The 27,615-nt window shown below is 37.1% G+C and overlaps 1 protein-coding gene across 1 annotated transcript; it reads right to left on the reverse strand.

Moving 5' to 3' along the window:
* Positions 1–1,225: 1,225 nt before the first annotated feature.
* On the reverse strand, positions 1,226–26,763 carry LOC146131813 (uncharacterized). Its single transcript, XM_083396718.1, has 23 exons — positions 26,525–26,763; positions 24,310–25,803; positions 23,758–23,844; positions 22,760–22,898; positions 20,841–20,988; positions 20,078–20,221; positions 19,126–19,236; positions 18,563–18,639; positions 16,566–16,637; positions 14,214–14,336; positions 13,663–13,745; positions 11,717–11,845; positions 10,450–10,572; positions 9,906–10,004; positions 8,692–8,826; positions 7,888–8,025; positions 6,664–6,666; positions 6,017–6,146; positions 4,824–4,945; positions 4,010–4,098; positions 3,213–3,342; positions 2,493–2,591; positions 1,226–2,223 (listed from the first exon to the last, which is right to left on the reverse strand). The coding sequence occupies exons 1-23, from the start codon at positions 26,761–26,763 to the stop codon at positions 2,088–2,090; spliced, it is 4,050 nt and encodes a 1,349-aa protein (XP_083252844.1). The 3' UTR covers positions 1,226–2,087.
* Positions 26,764–27,615: the final 852 nt, after the last annotated feature.

Consider the following 27,615-nt stretch of genomic DNA (forward strand, 5'->3'; position numbering starts at 1 on the left):
AAATACAAAGGCTGGAAGCCAATTGGAAGAAAACCATGGAAATGTTATTTGTATTTACTAATAGAGGTTTAAGAAATAAAAAGCACTATAAAAAATTGACAAAAATTAAATTTATTTTGCGTGGCCACTAACAACTAAGCAGGAATATGGATTACAACGTTTACTAAAACTTCTAAAATCGAGATTTCTTGCCTTTTGAGGCCGAGTGCTTAAAAAATCCTAATTTATTGAATTTTATCAATTTAAATTTCGCTTTTTTATGTTTAATTTGTCAATAAACCGCTGTAAATTCCACGTGACGTTTTTGGCCTTGTGACAAACCAGCAGAAAAACATTTAAAAAATCCTGAACACATTCGCAGGAACTTACAACATAAACAATAAACAACGAATTTGGCACGCCCTGTGCGCAAAAATGCGGAACAATTTTGGCACGCCCTGTAAGACAGGGAGATAATAGAAGCCAGGTAACATTTCAAGTGTGCATAGCTGACCACACTAAAGCTGTGAGAAGAGCAACAAGTGTGACATCACAGTGGATCAGACAAGAATAACAATGCAACAGATCGACACAAATAAAAAACAAAATAATTATTCTAAAACTAAAAAGGTAATAACGCAACGGTAATCACAGGGCGTTCCTACAATAAAAGATGTTGCAGAAATTTCAATTCTAACGCGTTTGCTAGATCTACATTGCAAATTAACTGTTGTTTATTTTGTACTCATAAATGTGACACTAGCGCCAACTGGCGGTTAGCGTAACTTGTACTTTCGTCCACAAAGCGGCGTCGCTGCAAGGTGAGTCGCGTTGATAAATACAAAGTCCAATAATTTAACTGCACTTCAAAAAATCTGTCACATTTTAAAAACCAGCAAAATAAACGTACCGTAGCAAGGCTGAGAAAGTCAACAAATTTAATCCATGCAAAAACAAGCGGTTGGTTAAAAAATCGCAAAGCTTGCTTCTTGTATTTTTGAGGAATATAAACTCACAAAAGTGTTGCGTTGCAGTGATACCATTTGTACGATATTCAAGGCCAACATCAAACTAGGGTACACTATGCACGGATCTGTACTATAGATTGATAATAAATTGCAAAGACAAAAAGGTCGAGTAGATCGACAGCATCTTGATTAAGACGTTTCGATAACAAGCTCGTATCATCTTCAGTTAGTGAGCTGTCGATCTACTCGACCTTTTCGTCTTTGCAATTTATTATCAAGCAACATCAAACTAGATTTCGAAAACTAAGGTAAATCATGGAAATGTACCATGCGAAGCTTTTAAGTAACTAAAACGGAATGAATTTACAGTGGTGGTATTTTAACGATTCAAAAATGCCGTCGGCGTTATCGTAAAGCAGCCTTTTTTCGGGGCATACAAATATGAGGCGTTATAAATTACAGCTAAGACCCTTTGCCTCATTAAGCCAAACAACGAGTATCAATAGTTTTGTTTTAATATTTGTGTGATGCTTTGTTAAAGTCAATATTTTTCAACCTTTTTTAGCGGCGACCACGATATTAAGTGTAAGTCTAACAACCAAGCTTCGGCAAGCCAATTCTCTTCACTGGACTATTAGTTTAAGAACATAACATAAGATATTAGCAAGTCGGAATTTAGTCAATTTGTCTTTGTATTTCTTCCGCATTTTTTTTTCAAGTTTTATAGAAATCTTGCTCATAACCGATCTCAATAAACCATGTAAAACTACTGCAGTCGGCGACCCAACCAAAATAAACAAGCCCCCAAGTTTAGGTCGCGACCCACAGGTTGGGAAACACTGTTGTATAGCTTTAAGGAAAATGTTCATTTTTTTCATTTCCGATTCCTTTGTGACGCAGAAAAGCGTGACGTCATACGTTACACTTCAGTGCTTGCGCAAGGTGGCACTGCGCCTCAACCCTATAACTCGATAAAAAAAAATACACTAAAATACAACAAACAACTACCAAGTAACGCGCATAAATGCAAATAACGACCGTGAGGTGGGGAACCAACCACCGGTCGGGGAATTCCGCACCCTGGCTCGCGATTCCGGGGTTTTCCCTTTTCCCTTGGGTGTCGATTGGTCACACGAGGCGCTAGAGCTCCTTCTTCAGGCGATTGGGGAAAGTTCCCTGTGACGGTTTGGCGCTGATCTCCATGGCACCGAATGACGTCAGATTGACGTCATCAGTTCGGTGGAGCGCCTCGCGTTTGTAGCTGGAAGTGATTCTCCTGCGATTTTGAAAAGGGAATTAAAAATGAATAAGTTGTTTTAATTTGATTTGTTCGATATTGATTTTGAGTGAGTTTTAATTGTCTAAATCAGGGCTGACCAAACTTTGTAGCTTTTCATTCGGCAAACATTTTCATCTTTAGGATTTTTTGTGTTTAGTTTTACAGAAAACGAGCCTTTTTTTCGATGGATCACTGAAACTACTTCACTGACTAACGAAAACAGACTAGAACTGCGTGGTGACACAGTAAAGCAACGCCCCACTTACCCGGGTGACAGCACTGGGGTTAGGGGGTGTCCCGAGCTGTAGGGGGAGCCGGTTGATCCGGAAGTCTTGAGGACGACCGGGAGGAGACGAGGATCGGTTCTGAGGAGAAGGAGACTTTTAAAGTTTTGTTAATCTAGTTTAATCACTAACGCAACAGAAAGTATTATCTTCTACTATAATTCCTGATGTAATGACTTCGAACTATGCGTCACAAAAGTTAAAGCAATAGGTCGCCAAACAAAGACTGAAAAAGATGGTTGTTTGTTTTCTATAAACATGTTTTTGTTATTCCAGTTTAATCACAAACGTAACAAAGTCATCGTCTATTCCTATAAATCTTGGTAATGGAATAGCAGTGGTTCCCAAATGGGTCACAAAGGGACGACTGAAAGCTCCCCTTTTGGAACTGTGTGTGTATAGGAAATCTCAACTCGGGCCTACAGCGCAATAATGCTGACAGAATATTCAACGTCATTAATTTTGTGCTATTGATTGTGAAGTGCATTTAAGCCAGGTTGGCTAAGCGTCACTCACATAATTAGGCCTACTGACAGTTAACAATCAATGATTGGAAAAAACGGTTTACATTTTTGGAATCAGCACCTCGAAATTATCCAGAAACAATAAAAATATACAGCCAAACAAATTTATTGAAAATTTTGTTACGTAGTGTTACTCAATGTTTTTTTTTAAATATCGGACAATGAGGGGTTTTCCCACCTGGGTGAGGGGTGGGGCCGATGGGGGGTGTTCAGACTCCACACGTGTTCCTGGGGGATGCTCCCTGGGTCCATTTCGGCGAAGTTTAGGTGGAGTCCCTTGCGACAGAAGATGTCCAGAAGACCCAGAGCTGAAACAAACACAAGAGTTTAAAATGCGAAGAACTGTAAACTGTCAATGTGGTTTTGAACCATTCACTTGTACTTGGTTTCAAAAATATGTGAAAAAAGATTTCGTTTTGTGTCATAGTTAATTAGTTATACTTAACCAAATATCAACAAAGTACAAAAATTATTAGGATTTATAAACTTTCCGGCGAAAACATTAACCTAAGTAAAACAGAAGCAAACAACAATAAAGTCAGTAAATAAACTCAAATATCAATTCAGTTTGTAACATTCAATGAAAGATGCACACATGTGTGTGTTAACAACTGTGATCTAGCCCTTCTGAAGCTGCTTTTTGACCAACGATTACGGCTTACGTATCATTAGTACACCGAAAGCCATCGCAGACTCAAGCATTTGGCGTTATCGACTCGCTACTGCCTGGGTAGCTCAGTTGGTAAAGCGACGGTCCCGGCTTGACCGGAGGTCGTGAGTTCGAACCTCACTGCAGGCTAGTTGTTTTTCGAGCCTGTCTTGCTTGCATCATTGATCGACAGATTCGGTGAGTCTGTGATGGATTTCGGTGTACTACAGTTTGTAACATGCCCATGGAAACATTAGTCTGCATATAATACATGAACTGCTAGTTTTATTAAAGTTATAATTTCTGATTCGAAGTGAACAACTTACCCCTTGCCCTCTGGTTTTTAAACCTGACTTCCCAAGCATAGAGAAGGTAGTTGTAGTATCGGGGTTGCTCGAAGTACTGCAAGTATTTCCTGGTGAGGAAAGGTCCAAGTTAATTCAAGCCACGGGTTTCGATATATGATAAAAATTCGATATATAATAAAAAAATACAGAAATATGCGATAGAACAACTTGGAAAATGTCACTTTTGGAGTCTGAGTCCACATAACGCCAGCTATAGCCTATGGTTACATAAAACAAGTGCAAGAAAATATATCCTGGAACCGCGCTTTATTTTATTATTACTCTAGTGAAAGTTAAGAAAACTTTAAGTAGGTGGTCACCCACCACTACCCAAAACAGGGGCAAACAATCCGGTGGAAAATCAGCGCCATTCAAACCAGGGCGCCCAAACGTCGACACCATAAACGACCGATGTTAGACCGAAGCCTCCCGATATTCCAATACCCTCTCCGTAAAGTTTCAGAGTGATTTTGGCCATTTGGATTTTGTAACGATGAATTTTAGACGCATTCCGACAGGTTTAGGTCTTATTCTGATGCATTTATGTCTCATTCAGACGAACTGCGGATTTGGCTTTATTATGTCGTTGGTCTTAATACTATGGTTTTATAGATTATTCCGCTCTATATATTGTTCCTTTGTTGGTCTTATTTTGTGCTCACTCGATGGCTAAGGGTTAATATTCTTTATAATCACATCAAGTTTTCTTAACAAAGATTTTCTGACGCGCTAAAAGTTGCACTCCGTGGCAACATGTCCAGCATTGAAATTTTCAAACAAAATGGCTCCTCACTTGTTGGAAGACGGGAAGATGCGATGGAAGTCCCCGGACCTCGCCGCTTCATCTTCACTCTCCACCAACATCCGGATGTCGTTGACGGTGAGGACTTCCAGCATGAACGAGATCATCTCTTGCTGAAGAACAAAAGGAAATACTTCTACATCAGTGGTTGTCAAGCTTAAGTTATTTACATGGCTGTTTTTTAATGGCTTTTGTACATTTGTGACTTGGGACTCAAACCTCGAAAAAGACTACAGTAAGACTACCCGTGTCCCGAGTGCGAATTCGGCCAAAAAAAACAAAAAAACGAGTCCGACCTCTTTTGGTTTTTGATGACGTACGGCGGTCTTATTTGAAAAATAATATGAAATTACAAATATTATAGTACTGTATTTGGCCTGCACAATTTTTACCATAGCAATGAAAAAACTTGTACGGTGTATAGTAGGGGTGGGCAATTATTTTTAAGAGCGGGCGCATTATAAACAGAAAATGAATTGGCGGGCCGTGTAAAAAGGGTGTCCGTTGTATTCGTTTTAATAAGATCTTTAAATATCCTTGTACTGACAAGCTTGTGAGAATAGGAACAGGCAAGGGTGATTTACAAAATTAATTTATTCAATACAATGTTCTGAAATCAAGAAAAAAAAACTTTAAGCCTTATTTTTGCCTTCAAAATTATCAAAATCAGCCGCGGGACGAGTTAAATAGCTTGGCGGGCCGTAGTTTACCCAGGTCTGGTGTATTACAGCAAAACGCAAGTTGCACTTAGGGGCAGGGCTGAAGAGTCGTTTAAAAATAACCCGACTCCGACTCCCGAGTCCCGAGTCGACTCCGGTCAAACGTGCAATTTTGTGGAGTCCTGGGTCCGGCCTTGACTCTACAGCCTGTATTCCACCAATTTACGTAACTAAAATATGATAGATATTCAACAATCTACTTATAGGGGTGTCATATAATTCATTTACTTACAATACATTGTTGGAAAATATTTCACCATATGCTATTCTGCCTTTACAATTTACAGTTTGCAGCCTTATCAGTTTCAAAATTTGGTACTGCGCATGCGCATGTCGGATTCGGGACTCGGGTTGTTTTACGTGGTCTTACTCGAGTCCTGAGTCTGACTCCGCAGCCCTGCTTAGAAGTACCCGTTTACTCAGCAGGGCGAAGTGGGTATTGTTACAAAACCGTTAAATGTTTACCTGATCAGCTTGCTTGTAATGCTGAGCGAAGTGAGTGTGCTTGGCCCTGCTATCTGGCGACATCTCCTGGCCTTGTTTCCGCTTATCTTGACTAAAACTGCTCGAAGCCGTCACGGTTGAAGAAGTGGGGCTGAGGTCAAATAAGAAGACTTAAACTTTGGAGTATAATGGTTAACGGTTATAGTAAGAATATCAAAGCCCATACAGAAGTATTTTGAACCTTTCTAATAACTCTTCATTCATTTTCAACATCCAAAATGAATAAAGATTTATTCGAAGCGTTCAAAATGATACCTACCTCTGTATGAGCTTTGATATTCTTATTAAGACTTTAACTTATACGCAATAATAAATGCAACAACGAGACTTTAAGTGAGAAACAAAGATAAATAGACAAAGACGATACAAAACATCTGATGTTAAAAACTTACAAAAGGCTACCTATACTCATGTATGGGCCTTGATATTCCTACTGCGTCTAACTACAACCTCCAGCCACTATGGCTCATATATTTTTACTGTAAAACGAAACGATTCTTACCGTTTTTTCGTTGCATTTTTAATATAATTTTGTAATTACGATATTTAAACACATCGGCATCGCGTAAATTAAGGGAAAACAATACAAGTTAGTTGGCTTCTGACACTTGCTACCGAAAAATTTGGTTTACTTGTCAAATTAAAACAATCCTAAAGGCCTGTCGTTTAATAGTTTTAAACGAAAGTATCCAAAAAACATGGTCAAAATGGGAAAGTTTGGACGATTTTTTTTTCAAAAAACATAAAAAGAGTCAGATAGTAGGAATACAAGAGGCTAAAACAAATAAAACCTCCAATTTTAAATGTAAGCTCTCCAGGTTTTATAGAGCAGATCAATCTGTATTAAAGCAGGCTTGTAACTAACAGGAATAATCAACACGCGAATTGTAAGCGATAAAATACAAAAGACGAAACTTATAAAGCAAAGGGGTGTGCTGGTTACAAAGCACGAGCTTAAACAATCCAGCATCAATGGGTTTTGTTCCGAATCGATTGTTAACTACAAGTTTAAATGCAAACCGCTGACGCTGCGAGTTATTGTTCTATTGTGACGTATTTTTCAAAAGTAAACAACATTCGGCGCGGCTGTTGGGTTTTAGGGGAAACATTGGACCAATAGGACTGAATTGCCCCGGGATTTAGTTTTAAACTAATGGGCGATGTTCTCTTGGTTAATTAAGTGTGTATTGTAGGTAAAAAATAAATACTGAAGGGAAATAAAATCAGAAAAAAGTGATAAAAAATTTTGGGTTTTTAAGAACATTCAACACAAAAAAATATAAATTTTCGCCTATAAATAAAACAAGGTTTACTGCTATCTCTTTAATCACATAAAAAGTTGCACACCTGCCCTATGTTATACTGAGGACAATAAGAATTAAGACCAAGTATTTGAATTATGTCATAATTTTATGTTGGCAGATTTAAAAATTGACACCAAAACAATGAAACTCATTTGATTGCACACTCGGGTTGTTAGTTCCCATAAGTAATTTCAATAACAAAACCATGCATAAAACCGAAGTCTTCTTTTGACAAATTAGGGGTAGAACAAAATTTCACTGGGATTGGTATCTGACTTATTTACAACACTTGAAAGTTAAGATATAATTTTTTTAAGTAGCTATTTTGAAAGTTTCCTATAATTCTTCATTCATTTCCAGCGTCTATAGTGCAAATAATTTAAGAGTTTTTTTAATTTCTTTTCACAAAAAACCTGCTTAAAACCCAAGACTCCCTTTTTATAAGCCTTAGTGGTAAAGTAAAATACCCAAAGGGGTAAAGCAAAATACCCAACAGGGATAAAGCAAAATACCCAAGAAGGACCTCACCCAGTCGCGGCTGCAGAAGGTACGGGGGCGTTCGCTTGGATCTGCTTCTTGTTTGGGAGAAGGAATCCAGCCAAGTTGAACATATCCCTCACCATTGGTCCCTTTATCTCAACGTCAAGTGTCGAGTTGGAATGAAGACTGCGGGTAGAAGGGTTTATAATGGTTAGCTGCTGCAAAAATATATGATACGTCTAGGGTTGTGAGTTCGAATACCATCGTGGGCAACTTCCCAGAAAGTCTGCATAGCTTAATTAAGCGATTCACAACCGGTTAAATGAGGACGGGTATAAGGGTTTGAATTGGCTAGCTCAGCGTGGCCCAACTGCAGGCCTGCAGGCCAAAGTTGGGCCGCGAGTTCAGCTTTTTTGGCCCGCAAACTGATAGTCAGCTTTGCTTCAATCTGGCAAATGCTACAGCCCTCGATCGTCCCATAACCCTCCCTAAGGGGTGTTATTTAGGTCATTGAGATCTTTATGGACTTATTCCCACAGGTTTAGGGCTTATTATCTTTATGGACTTATTCCCACAGGTTTAGGGCTTATTTCGTCGGAAATGTTCATGCGTATTTGACTTTGTTATGTCGTTGTTATTAACACTATGGTATAAATAGCAATGTGATTTCGCTGTGAGGTCATTTAGTTGTAGTGTCTGTTCTCGTTAGTGCAATTCTGTTGTCTGCTATGGTGTCTATTTCTGGTTAGTGTCTATTCCCGATAGTGTCTATTCCCGACAGTGTCATTCTGTTATTGTGTCCATTTTCGGTAGTGTCATTCTACTATGCTGCGGGTGACCAGCTTTACATACCTTGGTGAAATGTTGACTTCCAGCACCCAAGGTCGCAGTCTGTCGTCCAGCATAATGTCGAAGCCGAAGAGCTCGTGGCAGCAATATCGACGTCTGCAGTTCGACTTCACAAGGCTGTTTGTGAACTGGTCAACACTGAAAGACAATGCGAGGTTAAATATGACCATTGACCAGTTTATTTGGATGTTATTTTTACTTTTACCAATGATTTAGGCGAGTTTTTGCGGCTGAAAAAGCATTAGGGCATGTTAATTTGCGGGAGAAAACGGCATAATATAAACAGATTATGAAAACCCAGATTTTTAAGTGCTTATATATAGCGTGTCAGTATTGCGCAATATTAAAAAAATCGGTCGAATTAAAGTGTAACACCCTCTAAATCAGTTTCCCTTTAAATCAGGGGTGCCCAACTCAAACATGCCGACGTGCCAGTTTTTATCTTATAACTTCTTCCCGTGCCAAAGTTTGGCGACTATTTTTTTTTCGCGCTTTTATACAAAAAATAAAAACAGTATAATGTTATAGTATTAGAAGTAATTGTTTGTTTTCGTAATTGCTGGGATTTGGCTGTATAACAAAGTTAGCTTTTTTTACATTATCGTTTTTTTTTTTTGGGGGGGGGGGGGGTAGTTGGACACCCCTGCCTTAAATTATTATATTTTCAAAAAGTGTACACAAAAGCAAAAGTGTGTTTTTTTCTTCTGGTAATCATTCTACTGCAAAGTTATCCTAATCAGGTTTATTATGTTCAATGTTTCGCTGATGACTTTGCTAACGTAGTACAACCACGATCTTTCCAAAAAATGTCAGAGAAAAATAAAAAAACAATATAATAATGCCGCGGTTAGGGGACAATAATGCTATATTTGGTATGTAAATTGTCAGTGTGCTCTTTTTAAACGTTTGCGCCAATTTATTTTATTTTTTTGTGAACTTGTTCACTGCTTAGATTTTCACGAATTGATGACTAATGTTTCGCGCGTGTAGCGGCTTTATGTCCTATATTAGTTAAATCTAATAATAAGCATAACTAGCTAATTGTGCCTATTTATTTTTGGACACGAACCGCCGTGAGTTCGTGTCGTTCTTCGTAACTATTCTGCTCAATGCTCTTATATTTAATGTAACGGTTAGTGGTCAACTTACTATTTTCGAACATAGATTTCATTTGATGTGGATATTTAGTAGAAATATGAAAGGAACAGCGGTCGTACCTGATAATAGTCTTGATAACGATATCCTTCATTTGTTCCCAAATCTTGTCAGGGTCGATGTTATTGTCGCGGAAATATCCCCATAATGCTTTCAAGCTCCTGCGTTCAAAAACAAACAAAAAATGACTTGCACCAAACCGGCGTTTTGACGAAAATCATTTTAACTTTAAAATTGGTTTTATAGTTATGTTTTTTGGCAATGGCCCTGGTAAAGATTTCCTGCATAGGTTATCGAAACGTCGGTAAAATTTATTAAATTTCGCCGAGAGAACAATTAATACAATGCCTGGTAGCAACAGTATATTTAACTTCAAAATTATAGCCCTAATTGATCTCAAAACATCCATGGCCTTTAATGGGAATACTCGCGTTACACAAAATGTAAATTATATCATTTTCAAAAAAATATACATTTTCTCACAAAGACCTGATATTGCCAATTTATTTTTTTGCATAATCGTAGACTGAATACGAAAAAATAGGGGTTGGGGAAACCCTATGCCCCTCTGGAACCGCCCCTGGTAAAAGTACTATCCCTACTTACCACTTGTGCCCCTGACAAACACTAGCGTCGTCGTTTTGCTGAAAGTCCCCGGACTTCTTGTTGATGCTGTAGTTTGTGAGATGCATGTAGCGGTTACTGAGATGTTTCATAGAAGAGGAATACCTTGGAACAAATGAAAGATGACTTCTCTGAAGCATATTTATTTGAAACCTTACCTGACTGGTCCTAGCAGACTTGGACAACTAGATTTATTTTAGCTTTTTAAAATTAGATTAGAATTAAAATTAGATCATTTTGAGTTTTCTGAAATTTGACTAGGATTAGAATTACCGAATTCGTAACAAAATGAATTTGAACTAGAATTTAAACTAGAATTACATTTGATTATTCACAATCAATTACATTCAAATCGGGAAGTATTTTAATAAGAATGTGAATGATAATTATCTGTGTGCTAATTTTTAAGCCTTTAAGCATAGCATATGCTTTTTAGACTGTGAAAATTCTGTTCCAACCTAAGAGTTTGAATTCAAATTCTTTGTTTTGACTAACTAAAAATGCCGTTGGACAAAGTAGCATTTTTGGGAATCCTAATTAGATTAGAACTAGAATTAGAGCAAACAGGTAATTTAAAAATTAGATTAGAACTAGCATTAGCCGCATTTTGCTCTAATCCATTGAATTAGAAAACTAGAATTAACTATAGTTGTCCAAGTCTGGGTCCTAGATAAACTGATATTAGTGACATTTATTAGAAGCATATTTATTTGAAACTAACATAACTAGCCCTAGCTGCTAAACTGATTCTTGTGAATAGAATAAAAGAAAAACCTAACCGAAATACAATATTTATTAAAACTTTAGTTTTGCTGTAGTCTATTAAAACACGTGGCTTTCCAGTTAGCACAGATAGATCAGAACCCAGACGTATACTGAAAAAAAAAGCAATGCGATTTACTGCAAACAAATGTGTTTAAATTCAACAGATTGCTATAAGTTTGATTTAATCTGTTACTGCAGTTTGGTAAAATTCTATGAACTTCAGGTTTTAATTTTAGCGACTAACCTATTACTTTTCAGTATAATATTCCTGGTAGCAACAGCATTATCTAGCACTTCCTTGAACAGACGAAAGGCGTAATCCTCTATATTACCATATAGTATTAAGAACAACGACATAGTAAAGCGAAATATACAGAAATATAAACGACGGAGTAATATCTAAACATCGGAATAAAAGTACATTCAGCCGATAATATTGTTGCAGATTTAAGGCACTTGGATCGGTGTATTGACATGTACTTACTTGCAAGTGGCGAAGCGGACCAACCCGTCGTCGTAGAGGTAGATACGTAAGGGGTCAAATGAGGTCACGTGGACGTATAACCTCAGGTCAAACTTGCTTCCGTTGATGAGGTAGGGTCGGGCAAGGTACCTTGAGCAAAAACGTCAAAAAAAAACGATTTTAAGTTGTATTTGAATACTTGCGATATGCGAATGGATGACGCAGAATGCAAAAAAAGCAAAAAAAACCTTGGGCGAAAACGGTCCCCCAAATTTCTCCAGCGGTTTCCCAAATTTTTGACTTGCAACTTTTTGGTATTTCAATGAAACACTTGCGGTCTCTTAAAACTACTTTGCAGTCACCCAAATCAAACCTTAAAAAAAACCTGGGCGAAATAAAGAGAAAACATTTTAAGGTTGTAATCGAATAATTGTGATGCGCGAATGGATATGTAGCAAAATGCCAAAAAGAAAAGTAAAAAAACATCATCGAAATCCCCCCCAAAAAAAGAGTTTTCAAATTGAAGTTGTACGTCAGCCATTAAAGCATGGGCAAATTTGAGTGTAAACTGACTTTTTTGTTCATGTTTTTTGAAGTTTTATTCACAGAATTTTGGATTACGCATCACAACAGTTATACAACACGAATTAAGACGGGTGGGCGTCGGTCAAAAGTACATTAAAAACGAGGATCAGGTGGCACTATGTAAAGACAAAAAAATTGTAGTGAATTCTCGACAAGCTTTCGTACAACCGTGCTTCATCAGGTCAAATTTGTCATTATATAGTGTAGGGATGTTCATAGTAGAATCCCAAGGTATTCTAGAATAATAGGTTTCGAATCTAGAATAACGAATCCTAGTATCTTTTTATTAAATAAAACAACCTTGGTTTTGTTTGGGGAAGGGATTAATCTTAATCTACCCCACAGAGCCTACAATCACAGCAATAAATCGCCCAAACAATTTGCTAACATGTGTACATTATAATAAAAAAATCTCCAATATGTTTAACATTCTTAACAACTGTCATTTGAAGCAGTTCTGTAAACTGTATTATATCAACTGTCCAGGTTGTGTCCAAAACTTATATTTTTGCCAATAGTGAGTACGATGCAACACTGCACACAGAAGTCTTAAGCAATTCGGTCCTGTTTTTGAAAGCATTGTTGGGTTTTAGTGCTTCATTTTTGACTAACATGATCTGTTATGCAGTCAAATAATGTACTGCAAAGAATACAAAGTTACTATTGACATAACGAATTCTTGACAATTACGCTGTGCATAACTGCATAACCTCGCTGAATATTGGCCTAAAGTTGACCTTAAGTAACCCTGTAGCGCATTTTGTAGACGGTCAGCACGTTTTACAACGTAATATTACTTTTGCAACTTAACGCATTTAGGGCAATTGCGAACTCCACACCAGACATTACACGTTAGTCGCTCGCCCGATAATGTTTGATTGACACTTAATTATTAGACGAACGTTATCGCGAGACGCGGTAATTGGTCACCCGAAAAAACGCTGACACTGCACTACCAGGTTACATTTAAAGCAAGCACTATAAATTGGTCGCCGCAGCGACAGGCCAACTTACCACACGCGTTTGTACAATTAGGCGCAACAATCGGCGGTAAAACATTAAATTATATCGGTTCCAATTACCCGAAATAAACGGCAAAATTCCAGATGGGATTCGAATCCAAGGATTCGATATTCTACTTTGAGCATCCCTAAATAGTGCAACCTGATTACTCTATTCAATGAAAGATATACACACATATGTGTGTTAACAACTGTGATCTAGCTCTTCTGAAGCTGATTTTTGACCAACGACCACGGCTTACGTATAATTAGTACACCGAAAGCCATATTCGGTGAGTCTGTAATGGCTTTCGCTGTACTGATTACTCTATTAAGAATTTGACAAATAAGACCATTTACAAAGATTTATAAAGAACTCACTTTTGCACGAGAATTGGTCGTTTTGTGGGCACCTGGTTCCACTTATGGATGACTTTGATGCCGATTCCACGAGCAGACGCGGGCTGGATAAAGGAGAAAGCATTAAAAGTTGAAATAAAACTATTTTTTTTTAATTGACAGCTTTTAAACAACAGTGCTTCATTAGATGAGAGTTAGAGCCTAGGTGTTATAAAAACAGAACGGTAGTTAAAAAAAGCTTTTAATAGTAAGAGCCATCGAGAAATAAGAAAAGAAAACTTGAATGTTATTTAAAATTAACAATTTTTTTTTACAATTCTAATTGATGAAGTTCAAATACCAGCCTCCGAAGGTAAAAAAACTAAAAATATATTCAGTTATTTTTTAGTATAAAAGAAGTAAAAAAAAGGGCTGCATTTTTAAAATCGGCAAACTTTTAGTAAATATTTGAATAAATATTAGTTTTTTTTCGTTTATTAAATATTATCAAGTCAACCCTGAAAAACGTTTCGTGACCCGCAGTTTCTAAAAGTTGCACAAAAATAAAAAGATTCTGAATTGATTTAACTCACCGGCTTAATAATGTACTTCTGCTTCGGTCCACCTTCGTCCCATGCGTTCTTGAGCAGCTTCTTATCCCAAGGAAGAACATAGGACTGGGGAACGAAGCCAAACTCCTTTTTGCCGAAGCGAGTCTGTAGAAAATATAAGTTTTGGTATAAAAAATAGAAAAACTAACTGAGTTTTATATATGGCTTGTTGCGAGTTATTATACTTTTTAACATCGTTTTGACACAAAATTATGAGTCTTCTAACTTTTTTTGAACTTTGGGAGAAATTTTTGTTCAATTATTTCTCATTTGTTCGTTTATATTCCATAAAAATGTTTTCTTTTATGAGTTTATGGTATAAGTATAGGTATGTCAAACACTTGACATTTTTATCCGATTTCGATGCTGGATAACTTTGACAAGAAGTATGTAACGATCCAATCCAAAGCCAATGGTAATTATCATCCCAAACAAACAACATATATGGAATTAAAACGTGCAAAGCTCGTCGTTTCTTTTTGCTCAAGTGCTGAGAGCTTTTACCTCCAGTTGCTCACCAAACACTTTTGATAAATTATCTTTTGAGGCAAAAATCGCTGCGTTGGATCTAAATCATGGCTTAAATTCCTATATTTATTTAGTATCGATCGGCACCGATACCACCCTAGTATCGAACGGGTACCGATACTATGACTTTGCATCGTGTATTGGCTCCGATCCGATATTATCAGCTATCCTGGGAGTCATGTTAAAAATTGCCTAATCACTTATAAAAGAGGCCGTGCTGTAGTCCAGTGCATTTTCAACACGGTTCTAGGGTACACCTAAATATGCATGGGGTGCACCAGTACGAAAAGGTGCACAAGGGGGCGTCACAAACTTTATCATGTAGTAGTACTTGCAAGCAGCCTGCAGCTATAATCGAACTATCATCGACAGTGTGTGAATCTTCGGCAGCTCCGCTCGGTTTAATTGACATGATGATATTAATATTAACATGCATAATGATTTTTATATCGCTCTTTACCTCAGTTTACCTATAAAGTAAACAGGGTACATGAGTTCGTCACAACAACTTTGAGCGTACACCAAACCAGTAAAGGTTGAAGAGCACTGCGTAGTCTATCAGAACAAAGGCTAGCCCTATCCCCACAAAACAAACCAGACCTAGGCGCAACTTTTCACACGTAAAGTCTTCCGCCAGATTCGTAAGCGCTCAATGGAAGCTGAACACAAAAGGTGTCGAGAAATGTAAGCACGCCACACCACGGCTTTACTTACGACTACATCGCAACATAGCGGGGTTGGGTATTTTCACTGCCACCCTCGAAGCCTTTTGCCCCGACGCTAACTTAACCGCTTACATTGAACAGATTCATATACCGAGAAAAATCTCTTCCAGGACTTATTTATTTGTTCAGACGTTTCGGCTGCCTACACAGGTTCCTCCATCAGGAAATATAACAACACCAGACTAAAAGAGATAAACAATTGAGACAGAGGTCAACATTGAAATATGCTTTTGCTACCAGACATAGTACCGGTATACTAAAAAAGTAGCTATTCCGATACTCATTTATATTGTCCAAGGTTTAGGCTACCATGCAGGATGCCTTTATCAGGGAATGCAACAACAACGCACAAAGCAAACGACACAAACATTTCCTGAAGGCATCCTGTATAGGTCGCCTAAACTTCGAATAAAACAATTACTAAATACTTGAGCGTTTTCAGTGAATACTGTGCCTAGTAGCAACGGCATATTTATTGAACCTATTCATTTATTTAACAAGGTTTTATGTGAGTTTGCCAACCACTGTTCTGTTTTAAATGGCCAATACAAATGACGGGCAGCTCTTTTAAACCGTTTTTTGTGCGCCAATTTAAAAATGACTTTTGTATTTATATGTACACTATGAAGGGATCTGTAATATGCAGCTTGATAATGAAATGTCACGCCAAAAAGGTAGAGTAGGTATAATCTTAATAAAGACGTTTAGATAACCACTTGTATTACATTAACTAGTATATACAATTTAAGCCTTGGTCGGTAAACCACAAAAACTAATAAAAACTAGAAAAAACATAAAATGCCACCTTTTTACTTTTGACTTTTGTGGTTCTTACACTAATGCGTCGCAAACAGGCGGTCCCCAATTTCAAGCAGTTTTCGTATAACATTAGCGCTTTAAACTTTTTCCAAGTCCGCTTTGAAGATAAATTCATACTACTTGTCCACAGCAAAGCGAGAATGGTAAAATCGGAAACCGATGAATCCGAATTGGTCAAGAAATGTGGCTGAACCGTTATGGCTAGATTTCTATTCAGTAAGCAAATATTTTTTAAACGTTTAAGAAATGACCAAGTAGAAACCTGCATTCGCGAAATATTCCTCCACAAACGATCTTTGCGGCCGAGTTGGAACGAACCAGGGAAATGGTTGATCTGAAAAAACAACAAATAAAAACATGAAATAACTCACATATGTTTTTATACGAACAGGCAACGGTGCTATGGTTGTTTCTAGACTTGTTTCCTCTGAACCTGTGTAGCTCAGTTGGTAAAACAACGATCCCGATATGACCAAGTCGTGAGTTGGAGCCTCACCACAGGCTAGTTGTTTAATAATCTTGAAAAAGCATACTGATTCCCTTAAGCCAGCGGTTCTCAACCAGTGGGCCATAAGAGCATTTGAGGTGGGCCACGGACCAATTTAAAAACGCTAGATTTAGTTTCATTTGTGTCACTATATTTAATTTTACAGGAATAATGGCTTAGGGAGGTAATCAAAAAGAATGTAAATTTATTGTTCAGCCGCAAGTAACTCGCTAATGCACGGTTGAATAAATAATCTGTTTTGAAATATGCTCTGCTGTGTTTTATTCTAAACCTTTTTGTTTTGTTTTTTTCTTTCATAAAACTATTGGGCCACAACGTAAATAGGCCACGAAAGAACAAAGGTTGAGAACCACTGCCTTAAGCCTTTCCGTGGGCAACATATGTGTTAACTCACAGGGCTACGAAGTACAGACGGTGTGGGTGCTTTACCAAGATACTCCACTTAGTAGTCAAGTGTGCTACTTAGTATGCCACAGTGTCAAGTGGGCCACTCGGTATGACGTCATTAATTACGCAATTCGTGTATGACGTAACGCTATGACCCGGTACTCAACACAGCTAAAATGTTAAATGGTGTAAAAAGGAGTTTATACAAAATATTCTAGCTTGGTTTAAGTCTATGGATGCTTAGTGATTATTTGTGGCAGTGGCTTAAAATGACTTGACTTGACTAAAATTTAAATTATGTGGCATATTACTTGACTTCGATTTAAGTCATTGTGTCAAATAACTTGTTTTTTGTCAAGTTCTTAGTTAAGCTATTGCTCAAATGTTTTTAACAATTTTTAAAGTTTAACGATTTATTTTATATGAATGATTTGAGTTGAAGCCGAGTCTTAATAATGACTAGACTGGGACTTGACTTTTTGCAAAATAATTGAGTTTGGCTAATTTATTTTAAATAGCTTGACTGGTACTTTTAAAAGTTATTTTAAAATGATGTTTCCAACACTGGTCAATAATACTAAATACGAGGCACTGCTTGAGTTGTGTAAAAAATAATTTATTAATAGTGAAGTGTTCGTGCTGTTTATTCTACTCTAGATTTTCACGGTACACGCCATTAATTTTTGAACAATAGTTCGTATCAGCGTCTATTATATGAAATTACCTAAACAAAAGTTAGTATTCCAATAAAAAAATACTGAAGCCATAGTATACAATGAAACATATGTACACACATATGAGTGTTAACAACTGAGATCTAGCCCTTCTGAAGCTGCTTTTTGACCACCGATAACCGCTTACATATCAATAGTACACTGAAAGCCATTGTAGATTCATCGAATCTGTCGATCAATGATGCAAGCAGGGCAGACTAGAAAAACAACTACCTGCAGTGAGGTTCGAACTCACGACCTCCGGTCAAGCCGGGACCGTCGCGGATCCCCTTCAATATGAAGTTGCTTGTACTAACAGATTGAGCAAGCATTGGCGTATGGTTGTTTCTCGACTCGTTCCCTTCTGAACCTGCATAGCTCAGTTGGTAGAGTGACGGTCCCGGCTTGACCGGAGGTCGTGAGTTCGAACCTCACTGCAGGCCAGTTGTTTTTCTAGCCTGCCCTGCTTGCATCATTGATCGACAGATTCGGTGAATGTACAATGGCTTTCAGTGTACTGAAGCCATAGTATTTGATATTTTAATGTCGATTTTATAGAATATAATGGCATTAGCGTTTTTATTGAAATTACCAAGAAAATCTAATTATTGCATTCAAAAATTTAGCGACTTAAAGGTATAATAAGCTTACTTTCTGGTATTCTCTGAGGGATCGAAAGCCGTTGGATTTCATGTGTTTCCCGAAGTAGCCGAGCCAATCGTACGACTCTGTGGGAATAAGGATTCCTTTGCTCAATAAGGATACAATGTAATAGTCGGGCTAAGTGTGAAACTGCATACATTTATAGAAGTGAGCTTTATGATAATAAGTACTATATGTTATTTTATCCTTCATTTTTAAGACCCATGTGACGTTGTATGAGCGCAATGTTAAATTGTGCAAAGTAATTTTTACTTAATTAAAAAGTATTGATCAAAAAACTTCAATATTTAAAATCTTCTAATTAATCCAAAACATTGCCTAGCTATGACACATTGTATTATGTAGAATAAAACTGTATGTTAAATTATGTCAATTGAATTATCGAAGTTGGAGATTGTAGTTGGGCGTAGAATGAATATCAAAGCCCATACAGAAGCAGGTGGCATTTTGAATATTTCTAATAAATCTTAAAATAATGGCTGGAAAGTTAAAGCTGGACGTAAAATAAAAAAAATATGCTACAATAATGAAAACACACAACATTCTCTTACTCTTGGAGGCTTTGAATCCAGATCTGGTGACGGTGTGTCGAACAACTATTGGAGTGATGCTGCTCACTTTCCACTTGAGTAACTTGCGGATCTCGCTGGGAAGGGGCTCAACTAAACAGCAAAATTACAAATGTAAAACACATATTTTTGGAGCATAATGGTTGAAGGGTTGTAGTAAGACGTGATAAGAATATCAAAGCCCATTCTGAAGTAGGTATCATTTTGAACGTTTCGAATAATAAAGGGTTATAATGAAGAGTTATTCGAGACGTTCAAAATGATACCTACTTCTGTATGGGCTTTGATATTCTTATTACGTAAAACAAATATACATAATATTTACTATACGGATGTCCGATTTTATCTCAAATTATAGGATCGAATGAGATACCCGAATCCAATTGGTAATATCATTAATCGTTCGATACTAGGGAAGTCTCGGTGCCGATCCAATATAAAATTATTACAGGTATTTTAGCCACTAATTGCAATCAAAAACACCAATTTCTATCTTGAATGGTAAATTTATCAAAAAAATGTAGGTTAACTAAACTTCTTAGTGCAAAACCAAATTGATGCCTAATAAGCTAAATAACACCTCAGGACCTTTCAGTTTAATTTATTTTACTTATTTGAGAAAGTTATTTTCGGTATCGGATCAAAATACTTTTTTTCGAAAAATATCAGCTATCGGTAACGGAAAAAAATGCTAAGTTTCGGACATCCCTTATCTTTATAAACACAACAAAACAAACAGTTTTAGGCTTTTAGCTTAATACCCAGGAAACATTAACTATGCGTTTTTCAGTTTTATAAATTTGCTAATTTGAGCATAAAAATGACTTTATTTGGTATAGGATTGCAATTATTTTTGTTTCAAAAATTTCGCGTAACCATATCTCAATAAAATACTGTATCACACATGCCTATTGTATATTAAAGTGCACAATACCGCTTTCGTGCTTGGTAGCAAAGTTGATGACCGGGGGGCAGTTTGAGAACAAACTTTTGATGACGGCAGGTTTAATTTCACCGGATTGGCTGCGAAGGTCTCCGTGGGATTGCGAGGTTCCGGTCGAAACTGAACATTCCGAAGCTGTTTGCACAAAATTGTGGTAAATAGGGTTTAAACAAGCAAAACAATCCAGTTATCTTGAGTGTACATCTGCCAAATACATTGCTCAGGCCTAGTATTTGTTTGTTTACTTTTTAAACCTAATATATCTACATTAGTGGTTCCAAAACTTTTTTGGATAGCGGCATACTAATAATTGCAAAAAAATATATTTATACATATATAGCCGAATAGAGCTTCTAGCATGCTATTTTTTTCCTCGTAAAAGCACACACCTCATAACAAAAAAATGTAAAATTTGCCTGCAGATATTTTTAACTCTTTATTTGAACACTAATTGATACAAAAATATACTATAACATACAGTTTTGCCTGTTTACCCTTGCAAAATTTGGTATCATGCCAAACATTACACTCAAATTACAAAATACCCTCAATAGTACACCTATAAGCCATCGCAGACAACCGAATCTGCCAATCAATGATGCAAGCAAGGCAAACTAGAAAAACAACAAGCCTCTAGTGAGGTAATCGTTGGTCAAAAAACAGCATCAGACCAGTATAGATCACAGTTGTTGAACGTATACATGTGTGTATCTTTTATTTAACACCCTTGAATTTTTATAAAAAAATTAACCACCTCCTTCTGACAAGCCGTCTGCATCATCACTGCAATCCTCGTCCAGCGTAGTGACAACATTATCATCAACGCAATCTGAATCATCATCATCTTGACAATATTCCGCCGTACCGAGGTCACTCTCGTTGTCCATACTCCCATTATCAACCTTTCAGCAAGAAAATAGTCTTTTAAAACCTGGTGTTGTTCATATTAACAGGACCAGCAGGTAGGGATGTTCAAAGTAGAATATCGAATCCTTGAAAAATCCAATTCTGCCATTTATTTCGGGTAATTGGAACCGATATAATTTAATGTTTTACCGCGGATTGTTGCGCCTAATTGCACAAACGCGTGTGGTAAGTTGGCCTATCGCTGCGGCGACCAATTTATAGTGCTTGCTTTAAATGTAACCTCGTAGTGCAGTGTCAGCGTTTTTCGGGCGACCAATTACCGCGTCTCGCGATAACGTTCGTCTAATAATTAAGTGTCAATCAAGCGTTATTGGGCGAGCGGCTAACGTGTTATGTCTGGTGTGGAGTTCGCAATTTCCCTAAATGCGTTAAATTGCAAAAGTAATATTACGTTGCAAAACGTGCTGGCCGTCCACAAAATGCGCTATGGGGTTACTTAAGGTCAACTTTAGGCCAATATTCAGCAAAGTTATGCAGTTATGCACAACGTAATTGTCAATTATTCGTTATGTCAATAATAACTTTGTATTCTTTGCAGTGCATTATTTGACTGCATAACAGATCATGCTAGTCAAAAAAGAATCACTAAGACCCAACAATGCTTTAAAAAACAGAACCGAATTGCTTAAGACTTCTGTGTGCAGTGTTGCATTTTCTCACTATTGGCAAAAATATAAGTTTTGGCAACAACCGTTGACATAATACAGTTTACAGAACTGCTTCAAATGACAGTTGTTAAGAATGTTAAACATATGGGAGATTTTTTTAAATTATAATGTACACATGTTAGCAAATTGTTTGGGCGATTTATTGCTGTGATTGTGGGCCCTCTAGGGTAGATTAAGATTAATCCCTTCCCCAAACAAAACCAAGGTTAAATAATTTAATAAAAATCTACTAGGATTCGCTATTCTGGATCGTTTTACGAAGATTTTAACTAAGTAAATGCAAAAAATTCCAAGACTAAAGGTGTAATGTCCACCCTGGGTTGGAACTATTAACAATGGAAATTTCGCCAACTCATTGTACCTGAATAATTGTGAGTTCAAATTTGTTACGGCCCGCAGAGACAGGAGGTTTGTTTTGGCCCGCGACTAGCAAAAATTTGAACACTCCTGTTTTAAAACGACTGTATAAATGACTTGGTTTTCGCATTGGGTTTCACTAACATAAATCATTTGACAGCTTGTGCACAGTAAATTCTAACTAATGGTTCAATGTTAAGGTTTATTATTGTACTATGCTGCTTTTTCATTTAACTAGTCATTTGATTATTGGGGAGCTTCTAAAAGCAATTTTTAAACTAGCTTGCTTTGGAATGTATCTATACATACATGTACTAAAGTTTAATTGATACAAAAATATCACTGAATTTATTAACATTTTCCATCATGTGAATGTACAACTAGTTTTAACATGCTACTTTTCCTTGCAATGGTCAAAGTAGCAAAATAAAAAAAAACATTTTTTTCCTAATTAGGACTTTAAAATTATCTGTTTGAATTATCGAAATAGTTTACAGCAGTGGTTTTTAAACTATTTTCAACGTAGATCACTAAAATGTATTTTCAGTTCGCATAGACTAGGTTCAGTGTGGAATATTTAGACATGAAAGGCGTTTTTTTTTAATTAGTTTCATTTTTTAATTATTTACTAAGATTTTAATCAGGCCTTCATGGACCCCTAAACATTCTCCACGAACCCCAGTTTAAGAACCCCTGGTTTACAGAAACTAAGTGTACTTACAAATTCATCGACAAACTCGTTGCAAGTTTCCTCATCTGCCAGCTCCGAGTCGTTTTCATCGTAGTCAAAGTCGTTAGCGTTTGACGTCGAATCGTCAAGCGGGTCGTCCTCCCCGTCACCCGGTAACCTCTTCAAGGATCTGCAAGATTTTAGCGTTTCTAGTTTGTAAGTAACCAATTAGGCGTGGAGAAGGGACTCAGATAGGATGATACCTACAAGTTTACTCTTTAAAAAGAGCCGATTTGACCGCCAGTTATTCAGGGATAGGTTAGGTCGTTCAAAAATTCTTTAAGGGCTACTATAAAGGGCTTGGCAAAGACATAAACATTTAAAAGTGTTTAAAATAATTATTAGCGTTTGTAGTTTGTAAGTAACCAATTAAGCGTGCGGAATGGACCCAGACAGAGTGATACCTATGAGTCTACTCTTTCAATAGAGCTGGAACCTTATTTTTTTTAAACAAAGTTAACCTAATTCTGCATAAAATAAATTTTATAAAACAAAAAAAATAAACCATGTAAGAAAAACAAGGGGTCTTTAAAGGCTTTTTTTTACAATTGGCAAATTTAAAAATTTTGTTGGAACCCTGGCATTTTCTATTTGTAAGTTAGTAACAAACAATAACTCGATCTCACTTACAAATTCATTTCATGATTGAGAAATTTTACAAGCAATGCGACTACTGACTTATTCTGAATCAAGTGTTGCATGAGAACTGACTCAAAACACTAAGGGTACAAACACAAAAAATCATAAAGCATTCATTGGATGGTGCACTTTGATTTTCAAAAATAATCACCTGTTGTTTTTTTATAGCATAAACAGTAATGCAGAATAGTTTATTATTGTATCACCTAAATGTCACACATCGTATAAAACCTAAATATATACAAACTTACAAACTTAGGCAAAAGTGTATAAACAGACGTCAATAAAAAATGTATCTGTGTAAGTGTAACGTCTGGCCACCATGACACAATGCTGAAAAAAATACTTACAAGTAGTCATCCATATTGGGCTTGCTGAACTGAGAATCGGCAAGTATTTCTTCAGAACTTGGGTTGTCAGCTCCGTCACCACATGATCTATGTATGTAAAAGACATGTGAACATAATTTTATAACACAAAACATCTTTTAAGAGAATACATTGTTGCTGCCAGGCAATGCATCAATTAAAATGTTTTTCCAGGAATATTTTTTTATTAAAAGTGCCAACGTTATACATTATGTATACATATGTTTTTTAAACATTGGTACACCTAATGTGCTGTAAAATTATAACTTAAATGTATCGTAAGGGATATTTAATTTTATATAAACTAAATAAACCACTGAGCACCATCGGCAAAAAATCTAATTGAAAATAACAAGAAGGCCCTGACCTAAGTTAGTGCCATCTCACTCTATATTTAAAGTGAAGAACGACATACTCAAAATGCTTTCTATTTCTGCATGGGCTTTCATATTCTTACTACGTCTAACTACAACCTCCAGCCATTAAGGCTGCAAGATAATAATTCACATTATTGAGTTGTTAAACATGGATTACCTGCCGAAATTGGAAGACATAGTCCCCCTTCCACTATCGTCGCTACTTTTTCTCGATGTTTGTATGTCGTCTGGTGACAGAGAACTAGGTGATGACTTCAGCTTTGGTGAAGGGCCTTTTGTGTAAACAGAAGTCGCTGGGTTTTTTGTCTGTCTTTTTGCCGAGTGGAGAAGAATTCTTGGGACTTTTGGTGTTGCATTTTTGATTCCCAAATGCGAGTCTGTGGTTGATCTTGTCTGCCTCGACCGAGCACTTCCATTGATGCGGAATTTCTTGGCCGAAGGCAGCTTGTGTTGCGTTTTCGCCAATATTTGCCCGGCACCGGTGACATGGTCGTTTTGGTGCTTTGCAGAATGCGCCCGAGACAGCGACTTGTCAAAGTCCAATTTCGGTCGGTGGTGATGAGTTTTGTTTGGACTGTTTAAAACTGTAAACGAATCATCCATTACAAGCCGCGACTTTTGATTGGGAATGCTGCTTACATGTCCGCCCGAGTATATTTGTTGGGAATTGTGGTTTGAATATTGTCTCGGTGAGATTCCATGGTAGCCAAAGTTGGGCTTTATTTTGTTTTTCATGTTCCTTGCGTTCAGCTTTGAAAGTCCGTGGTGAGAAATCTTGACGTTTTTAGACGTGAACGTGCTCCGATCGCTAGTCACCAAAGGTTTGGATCTTGGCTTGTGATTAGTGATGGCTAACTCTTTAGCCGACGATGGATTTTCAACATCGTTAACAGGTGCTATCGGCAGTATTTCGCCATTGGAGAAGCGCCTTGCTTCAAATTGCCGTTGAGTAGACTGTTCTTGTCCGTAAACGCGCCTGGTTGCTTCACCTGTCAATCCGGGACTAGACGAGGCATGTTTTAGTGGGTTGGTTACATGTTGAAGGTAAGAGTTTGCTGTATTTGTGGATGTGGTGACAGCATTTGGGTTGCGCTTCGAGCTGCCAGGACGTGACCCTGGAACAGAAGGAACTAAAGTGTGCGACCACGTTTGGTAGTTCAGTGACTTTGAAACAGAACTGGTGTAATGCGCTGTCGGTGAGTAGGGAAACCGCTTTGTGTTTGTATCACTGACAAACGGTCCCGGCACAGCGCTGTTTGATTTGCTTGTTTGAATGTAAGTTGGAACCTCATTCGACAAATTATTCATAGTCGCTGGTTCAAAGCTGTTAGAATGCAGCGGGGACGGATTCGAAGAATTTGCGAACGGGCGAAAATCCTCCAAAGATTCGGAAGGTAGGTTCGAAAAAGGGTTGAAATGCAAGCCGCTGACAGGAACAACAATTTGATGGTCCCGAACTTTCGGTTCAATCACATGTGGATCGTAGTAGTTCAAAAGTGATGGTTCTCCTGCCCTGGCAGTTGTGCCGTTGATAGCCGAGTTTTTGTCTGAAAGTTGCTGAGCTCTAAAAACTCTTGGGGGAAACTTGGGTTGGCGAGTCAGGACTTGACCAGATGAACCTACGGTTGCCGTCGACAATTCTAAGTGTGACCTAAAAAATGATAAAATTCAAGTCTGGCTTACTGAATTGTAAACAACTTATTTCAGGTTATTGAACTAAATTACTCACTCGACAGTCCAGTTTGAGCAGGCAAACATTTTTATATACACACCATCACCACACACAGGCTAACTTGATAAAAGTAAATCACATAAAAAACTATTTTTAGTACAGAGCCTACTTTACCCAGGGCAAGTGAATATGGTGAAATATTTTCTTACCATATTGTGATATTTTTTTTATACCATGTATTGTGGATGGATCATGTAAGAGTTATTTTTCACAACTTGCTGCATATAAACCCTGATTTATTTTCGTAAATGGGTAAAATACAGGCTGCAGTGTCGGAGCCAAAATCAGGATTCAACAAAATCACATCTTTGCCTGAAGTCCGACACTGTATTATTTTCAATCGACTCTGCAACCCTGACTTGGCCTGTGTAGCTCAGTTGGTAGAGCAACAGTTGTGGTTTGGTTAAAGTCAGAAATTCAAACCTCACTGTGGGATATATATTTGTATTTAGCCTTGTCTTGCCTATGCCAAATAAATTGCTGAAATAACCTTTCTAAAGGCACCCAAGTACAATTTTTAGTACCTTATATTCATTAGTAAATTAGTAACACTTGAAACAGCAGCACCAAGCTTTTAATTAATAAAAGTCCAAATTGCCAAAACAAATTCAACACTCAGATTTCGGGCAATAATACTCACCTGTTACTTACTTTACTGTTTGTGAGTCTTGCCTCTGCCGTGACTTTCTTTTCAGCTGATGGTCGCGAAGTATTATACTTTAAAATCGGTCGGTCTATAACATCCAGGTAATTTGATTTAATGGAAGATTGCGATTCAGAAAGTTCTTTGAGCTTTCTCTCCAGACTTAACCTCCCTACCATTGCATTTTTCTCCGTCACAGATTTCCGCTGTGTAATAATCTCCTGTGACTTTAACATTACTTTGCCACATCGTTTTAACAAATTATTATGGGCAATATGCTTGCTATAAACTGTACATTGCCTACAAATTTAAATTTTCATAACAATATTACAAAATTTACAAGTATGTCTGCATGTATACATGGTAAGCAAACATATTTTAATTCTAACACTGACACCAATTAAGTAAAGACATAACCTAAACACATTTTTTTACTATAAAAATATAAGAAGTGCCCTCTGTCTTACCTCCATAGTTGTGTGCAAAAATTATAGTAAAAAAAATGATGTAATTTATGAATTTTGAATAATTTTTCCTTTAATGTAAAACAAAAAAATTGAAGATAGCTCAATTTTAAGCTCAATTTAACACCGACAGCTGCACATATATTTAAATTACAAATAAAGAAAATCTTGAAGACAAACTGCACATTAAAAAAACAACAGTTTAACCATATATTTTGATAGCATTTCCCAGACATGAGAAGGGAGTCAAATATAGCTGCCAACCTTAGTGTAGCTTCATACCAGTCTGAGTAGCAGGCCTGCTTTTCATGCCAATATCTTGGGTCTACTGTGAGAAATTTTGAGGTGTACCATCAAGGTTTTATACACACCTGAAGTTCAGAAATCTATAACAACTTAGGTCTGAAGCTTACTAATTTAAGTATGCTCACAAATTTTGTTAAAAATCTAGGGTGTGAACATGCCATAGAATGCAGACTGGCTGGTAGGTATGGCAGATCTTAATGAGATCTCTAACAGGTATGGCCGAAAAAATAGGGGTAACCAGGTATACTTAAGTTTAAATTTGCACTCACTTTTTTAACATCAACAAAAAGAGATGCAAATTTCTATTTTTTCAAGTGC

Source organism: Ascidiella aspersa, chromosome 9 (assembly GCF_963924565.1).
Source record: "Ascidiella aspersa chromosome 9, kaAscAspe10.2, whole genome shotgun sequence".
NCBI lineage: Eukaryota > Metazoa > Chordata > Ascidiacea > Phlebobranchia > Ascidiidae > Ascidiella > Ascidiella aspersa.